General features: G+C 39.5%; 1 protein-coding gene across 1 annotated transcript in view; it reads left to right on the forward strand.

Moving 5' to 3' along the window:
* Positions 1–7772, forward strand: part of SPTLC1 (serine palmitoyltransferase long chain base subunit 1) — a 33576-nt gene that overhangs the window by 17233 nt on the left and 8571 nt on the right. Inside the window, exons 5-7 of the mRNA XM_017528210.2 lie at positions 660–755; positions 1095–1191; positions 2268–2322. Of these exons, the coding sequence (XP_017383699.2) occupies positions 660–755; positions 1095–1191; positions 2268–2322 (248 nt within the window). The remainder of the gene's footprint in view (positions 1–659; positions 756–1094; positions 1192–2267; positions 2323–7772) is intronic.

The raw sequence follows: 7772 nt of genomic DNA on the forward strand, positions 1-7772 counted from the left end.
CCAAGGCGGATGGGTCACGAGGTCGAACGATATATCAAAACCATCCTGGCTAGCATGGTGAAACACCTACTCTACTAAAAATACAAAAACTTAGCCAGGTGTGGTGGCACATGCCTGTAGTCCCAGCTACTTAGGAAACTGAGGCAGGAGAATTGCTTGAACCCGGGAGGCAGAGATTGCAGTGAGCCGAGATTGTGCCACTGCACTCCTGCCTGATGACACAGCAAGACTCCATCACAAAAAAGGGCTCAAAACTTCAGCAGACTTATTTTTATTTATCTCAAGTCCATCACATGGGGAAGGCCAGGTAGACCACTGTTTTAGCAAGGAAATAATTTTATTTTGTACCTCTGACTACTTTTAATGTCAAACAACTTTTGGGTTTTATCTTATAATTTGTCTGTCTTTGCTGTGAGTTAATTTATCATGTATAATGAAATGATAAAAATGTATAAAATGAGACAGTTTCAGAAATGGGCCATGAAACTACAGTTCATTCAGCAATAGATGTTGTATGGTTTATTTTTTATTTTCACGTAGATGGGTAGTTTGAATCCAGATGTTAACAGTTTAATGCTGTTAAATTTTGTCTCTAGGCTTTAAGCTGGCCTTTTTTTCTTTTAACTGTGGAATAACTGTTACTCCTCCTTTTCTGGCAGATTGATGATATTGACCTCATCAGTGCCAACATGGAGAATGCACTTGCTTCTATTGGAGGTTTCTGCTGTGGCAGGTCTTTTGTAATTGACCATCAGGTGGGTCCTTTTTAAAAACAGGAGCTAAAACTGAAACTAATTGCTCCATTGGTCACCTCAAAATGTAACTACAAAATTTTACGTAATTTATCACACAGTTTTTATTTAAATGTCAATTTTTAAAGAATCACACAAAATATTTCTATTTAGAAATGATCTCTCATTTAGCAAAAAGTCTTATTTCTGTTACACGTATAACATTTAGTTATGTCTGGATCTTACCCCCTCACCACATGTACACACTGTTCAGTAGTTGTTCTGGAGAACTGGTGCCTTTCAAATGTTTACCTAGAAAGGACAGCGAATGTGTATGTCTTCAACTCATTTGTTTCTTCTCAGCGACTTTCCGGCCAGGGATACTGCTTTTCAGCTTCATTACCTCCCCTGTTAGCTGCTGCAGCAATTGAGGCCCTCAACATCATGGAAGAGAATCCAGGTATAACCCTTTAAAAACCCAAGAATCAAAGAAATTTCAGGTTGCATTAGTTGTGTTACTGGTTTACTTACTGGAGAAATTATTTGCCAGACAAAACTCTGGCTTGGAATTACATGATCTGGCATTCGTAGAAAGAGTGGCAGTGAAGTTGTTCCTGCCCAAGGGACCTGGGGTCAGAGCTTTTCTCCTGTGTTTGGAGCCAGAGCCAGAGCCAAAGCAAGGCTGGCTCAGATAGTGGGTGGAGATGCTGGGAGGAGGAGGGGCTCTCAGCCAGCTCTGGGCCTAAACATTCCATTGGTGTAAATAAGCTAGTCCTTATTTAGTTAATAGTTTTTTTCAGCTGAAGCATGCTGCTTTTTTATCTATGTAATTTTATAAATATTGTGGGTTTTCACCTTTAGCCTTTGAATCATCAGTTGGTACTAGGGCCACATCTGGTTTACCAGCAAAGAATTTACTCAGTGGGAAAAATTAAAAGTCAACTAAGAATTTAAAATCTGGCCTTTGGCTGTGACAGTGCCACCTTTCCAAAGCTTAAAACAGAAAGAGAGCAGCAGGCCCTACCCAGTACAGTATTTCTGAAAATGTGTGTCTCTGTGCTCATTCATGTGCTTGCTTCTCAGATGGCATGGCACTCTCCTGCCTTCTGATCAGATACATTAGTTTTGGGATTTTCCTTCAATGAAAGGAAGATATCAAGAAAAGATTGTAAAAATTACTACAGTTGATTTTTCACCAAATTGTTTAGGATAAAGAAATAAGCAGTAAATTTGTACCCTTTGATTCTTAGCCAGATTATCTCAAGGATCTTGATGAGAACAAGAGGCATTGATTGCTCTTGAAAGCATCATTCCAGGTTTGTTGAAAGTGGGATTAGTGAGGTGAGAAGGGGCTGGTTAGCACGTACCAGAGAACCTTGGGCCTTCAGGAGAGTATGAGTTCCTGGCTCTGCTAGTATGTAGAAGGATATGTAGCATTTTAGATTGATGAACTTGATCTGGGTCTTCAAAAATATTTTTAGGTTAGTACTATTACATGTTTCAGATAGACTCTCAAATGTATTTTTTTTCATCCAGGTATTTTTGCAGTGTTGAAGGAAAAGTGTAGACAAATTCATAAAGCTTTGCAAGGGTGAGTTTTACATATTTTTAACCAACATAAAGTTTATCTGCACCACTCTTAAACAACCAATGAAAAGTTTTAAATTTATAGGCTTGGGTCAGTTTGACCAAATTGCAACTAAGAAACCAAAAACTTAGTAGTTCACTCACATTGGTTTATTTGTATAAAACCAGAGCATCTGTTTTAAAGAATCATGACTTTGTTTTTCTGAAAATGAAACAACTCAGTAAAATATTATAGCAGTACAGAAGATAGAAAGAGGAAAATAACAACCCAACATCCTACCACTGGAAATAACCATTTTTATTTTTTATTGAAGCATCTCTCCATGTCTGCACACATACAAGGATGCCATTATATATTACATAATTAGGTGACTGTGTTCATACCATCTATTACTGTGCTACTTTTTAGTAAATTACTAAGTTTTAACACAAGAAAAAGAAGTGAAATTTTATGAGTGTTTTTCTTTTCTTTTTTTTTTTTAATCTTTTTTTAAACTACACAAGAATCACTTTTTAAGATTCCTCTGTAGTTAAAAAAAAGATCGAAGTTGGTGATATCTGCAGGCACATTTCTGGTCTTATAGAAAGTGATCTCACGTTGCTCAAGGTGTTTCTTTTTGCCTTTCCTAAGGTGAAACATACTTTCTTGGTCATGGAAGTCCTATATCTGTTCCAGATACGGAAACTGGAGACTTTACTAAAAGAAAAGGACAGTTGATAAATGAATACATCACAGCTGTTCCAGATAAAGAAAGGACAGACAATTAAAGTTCTGGGTGTGTCTGTGTGATAGTAACAGCAGTTCTTGCATGATTTATGGTAGAGAGATGTATTTGTATTGGTTCCAGTTCCATTGGTTTGTGAAATATTAATATGCCAACACAGCCTAGCATATTGGAGTCACTGGAAATTCATCACTGCCAGCCTCACATGCCCTTCACTCTGTGGTGTAAACCTGCTTTTTTCTAAGTCTAATCCTCCACTTTCCCCAGCTCTGTCACACTTTTTCTTTCCATAATTCCTAACCCTGTCTTCACTCCCCCTCACTTTCAGCTAACAGCCTGGCCTCACGCTGTCACTGGGATTTGTCATATTTCCTGACGCATCTGCACACCTATGGGTATCTGAACTATTCTTCCCCCTGTAGGCCAATAAATGTTCCTCCAACTACCATAGGCCCTTCTTTTTTAAGGACTCAGCGCCTTTGCTTGTCCCTGCTGCTTTGTCATCAGGCTGTCCCCTTTCTTGCGTCACTTGGTTAGCAGTCATGTCCACTTTAAGTTTCTCTTGTCTGTCACCCAGCATTTCCCTCTACAACTCCCCATGTCTTTGCTCCTCTCTGTAGCTGTCTTCTCCATGTCTTCTTTTACACTGGAAGCTCTGAGACCTGGCTTCTGCTACTGCACTTCACCTGGACTGTTTTTGTGGAGGTCTCCACTGACTGCTGAATCCAGTGGACCATCTTCAGAGCCCATCTTCTTGATGTCCCCGTAGTTTTCAGCACAGATGACCACTCTTTCCTTCTTTGGACTCTACTACATTGCACACCTGGATTTCCTCTTGTATCTTTGAATGGCCTCATCTCGGTCTCTTTTGAAGGCTTACTTTCAGCACCTTGCTCTTCAAGACTTTGTCTGTGGTTCTCTTTTCTTATTATTATCTTCTTGCCTTCTTCCACACCTGGAGCTGCACATCATTTCATGACACCTGTATGTAGACAGCTTCTTGCTTCATAGCTCCACCCTGGACCACTGCAGCTCCAGGTCTCACACCCTGTTGCCTACTCAGTATCCACAGTTGTAAGACTCCATGGCACCTCATACTCAACACGCATTCAAAAGGGTTGCAGGAGAAAATCGTCCTGGTATCTAAATGGTTATAGAGAAGAGCAAACAAAACAGCAAAGAGGCCAATGTGACAGGAGGGAAAGAGTGGGGAATCCAGTGGAGGATGAGGGCTGTGTCATGAGCCATCCACACACAGGGACTTGTGAGCCGTAATGAGAGCATTGGCACACAGAGGAAGCCCTGGCATGGTTTTGAGCAAAAAAGTGACACAGCCTGTCTGATACCCTAGCAAAATTACTTTCGCGTGTTGTGAAAAAAAATACATTAAACAGCAATAAGAACAGAAGCAGAGACCAGTTAGGAGATTGACCCAGGCAAAAGGTGACGGTGAATCTGACCATGGTGGGAGCCGTGAGAAGTGTCTGGATTCTGGATATCTTCTTTGGGGAGAGCACACTGGACCTAGCAGAAGTTCATATGCATGGTGAGTGAGAAAGAGAAGACTCCAGGTGGAACTTAGGAGTTTTGGGAAGAGTAAGTAGGTGGAGTCGCTAGTGAGCGAGGAGGACAGAACTGTGGAGAAATACTTGCTGGGGAAGGTCAGCAGTGGTTGTGTTTAGCCCGAAGTGCCCGGCAGACATGGAGTGCGGAGCAGCAGCTTGTTATACAAGCCTGAAGTGTGAGGGAGAGTACTGAGCTAGAGATAAATTTTTGGGTCTTCAGGAATAGGTATTATTTGAACTATTTCAATGCGAAGAGGCCAGAAACTAGCTAAGACTAGTCCGAGAAAGAGTGGCCAGTGAGGAAGAGGAAGGCCAGAAGAGCCCAGAGTCCTGGAAGCTAGGGAAGAAATTGCTTATATAGGAGGTCAGCCTGTGACGTGCCGCTGCTGACAGGCCAGACCAGGTAACAGAACACTGATCCTTTGAGTTTGTCGAGGAGAGGTTTCTTGACTTGGTGAGCAGTTTCAGGGGGAGTGTGAGATAAAACGGCTGCTTGAAGGAGGTTCCAGACAGTTGGACACAGCTTAGATGACTGTTTTGAGGAGTTTTTCTCTAAAGAGGAACTGAGAAACAAGATGGTAGCTGTGGATTGGTCAAGAGAAGAGTATTTCCGTTTAAAATTACTGAGGTCAGTTTCTGAATAACATCTGGCTAAGTATAAACATCCTTTCTCCTACTGGTTGACAATACTGTCTCTGTCATATACCAGGTTCCCATTTGTACCTAAATCTATTTTTGTACTCTCTCTTCCATTCCACTGGTATATTTGCTCATTCCTCAGACTCTTTTGATTTTATCTGTTTTTATCACTGTTTTAGAATACATGTATCACTAGTGTCTGTTTTTATCACTGTTTTGGAATACAAGTTCCTCCAAAGTTACTGCTAGAATCTTAATTGGAATTGCATTAAATTTTCTGATGAATGTGGGGGGAATTGTCATCCATGAACACGAACTCTTTATTTGAATCCTTTTTTATGTCCTTTAATGGAATTCCTATAAAGCCCTTGTACCTTTATGTAACCTTTAAAGGGGATTTTCAGACATCCTACAGATTTTGTTGCTCTTAAGAGTGGAGTTGTCTTTTCTCTTATAGTTTCTACTTGATTATTGCTGATTCATAAGAATATTATTGTTTTCTCTAATCTGATCTTATGTCCAGGAGTCTTTCTAAACTCTTAATGTCCAGTAGTTTGTTTCATTCTGTTATGATGATGTGCACAGAAGTCCTGTTATCTGCAATAATGGTGTTCTCTCTTTCCTTCCTAATGTTTTTATATTTTAGTTCTTTTTTGTATTGTATTGCTTTGGTCTGGGTCCCTAATGCTGTATTGAACCGTGGCAATAATAGCAAACATTCTTTTCTTATTCCCAGTTATAGAAGCGCTTAGTCCTAAGTATAAAACATCATGCGGCCAGGCACAGTAACTCATGCCTGTAATCCCACCACTTTGGGAAACTGAGGCAGGCAGATCACCTGAGGTCGGGAGTTCAAGAACAGCCTGACCAATGTGGAGAAACCCCATCTCTACTAAAAATGCAAAATTGTCCAGGTGTGGTGACACATGCCTATAATCCCAGCTACTCAGGAGGCTGAGGCAGGAGAATTGCTTTAATCCATGAGGTGGAGATTGCAGTGGGCCCAGATCGTGCCATTGCACTCCAGCCTGGGCAAAAAGAGCAAAACTCTGTCTCAAAATAATAATAGTAATAATAATGCTATGGGGTTTTGGTGAGAAGCCTTTATCAAATTATTCCTAGTTTCGTTTTTTTTTTTTTTTTTTTTTTTTAGAAACAGGATTGCACTGTGTTGCCCAGGCTGGAGTGCAAGTGGCCATTCACAGGTGTAGTCAACACACTGCATCCTCAAACTCCTGGACTCAAGCAGTCCTGCCTTTATCTCCCAACTAGTTGGGACTACAGGCACGTACCACTGCACCTGGCTAAATTATTCCTAAATTTGAAGACCTATTTTTAAAATCATAAGTAGATGTTGAATTTTATCCACTTTTTTTTTTTTTTTTTTTGACATCTATTAAGGTAAATCATGAATTTGTCTTATGGCTGAATTGAAATATTTTCTGATGTTAAACCATCCTTGCATTCTTGAGGAAACCCTTCATTACAATATCTTTTTCTACACTGTTAGATTTATTTAGCTAATATTTTAATTTGACTTTTTGTATGTGTGTTTATAATTTAAATGGATCTATAACTTTATACCAACTTTAAGTAACATAGGAGTCAGTAGTAGGGTAGCTTCAGTAGATGATTTGGCTATTTTCCACTTTTTCTGCTTCATGGATCCACTAAGGAAGACCAGGCTTGTTTCTTCAAAAGTTGAGTAGGCCTCCCACTTTAAGGCCATCTAGGCTTGGAGGCTTTGGTTTGGGGATAGTTGGTGATTATCTCATATATCTATATTGTTTAAACTTTTTATTTGTGTAAGTTTTGTTTTGTGTGTTTTCATCATATTCTGTTTTCTTCCTTATTTTTATGCACTGTTTCATTGCATTGTGTTCTTATTCTTCTTCAGCTTCTTACATTTAGCTTTTGGTTTTATTTCTTATTTTCCAATAAACATGTTAAATATAAATATTTTCAGAGGTAGTATCTTCAGTGTTTAGTTCTGAGTAATTTTTTGTTTAATTTTTCTCTGATTGTTCACTTCTCTCATCTCTGAGATTGAGTTTGGGAAAGGAATTCGACATCCTATGCTGGTTTATCTCTTTTTTCATTGTAATAGAGATAGTTATTGGTGTCTGGTTCTCCCTATAGACTGTAAGCGCACAAAGGAGACCGTGGCTACCTTAGTTATTGCTATGTCCCTGGGATCTAGCCCAGTGCTCATTGTTTATCCATTGGTATAAGATGTTTGGCAAAGTTTCTCTTTAAAGAGTAGTGTAATCGACTCTGAAACACAGCTTTTAAGTTTCTGAACTCAAGCTACAGCTGTGTCCGTTGGCTTTAATTAAACTCGTCTGACATTCAGCCATCTAGGCAACCAGAGATAGGGCATTTTGTTTAATTCCTTCTCTCACCAGCATGTGAGATGAGACCATTTGATCAAAAAGCACAGGCTAGATTCGGACCTCAAGTGCTTTATATTTCTTGAGGAAAATTGAGTCCGTTCGATTCATATGAAATGCTATTTGGAAAGCAAT

This window comes from Cebus imitator, unplaced genomic scaffold, assembly GCF_001604975.1.
Source record: "Cebus imitator isolate Cc_AM_T3 unplaced genomic scaffold, Cebus_imitator-1.0 Scaffold53, whole genome shotgun sequence".
NCBI classification, from domain to species: domain Eukaryota; kingdom Metazoa; phylum Chordata; class Mammalia; order Primates; family Cebidae; genus Cebus; species Cebus imitator.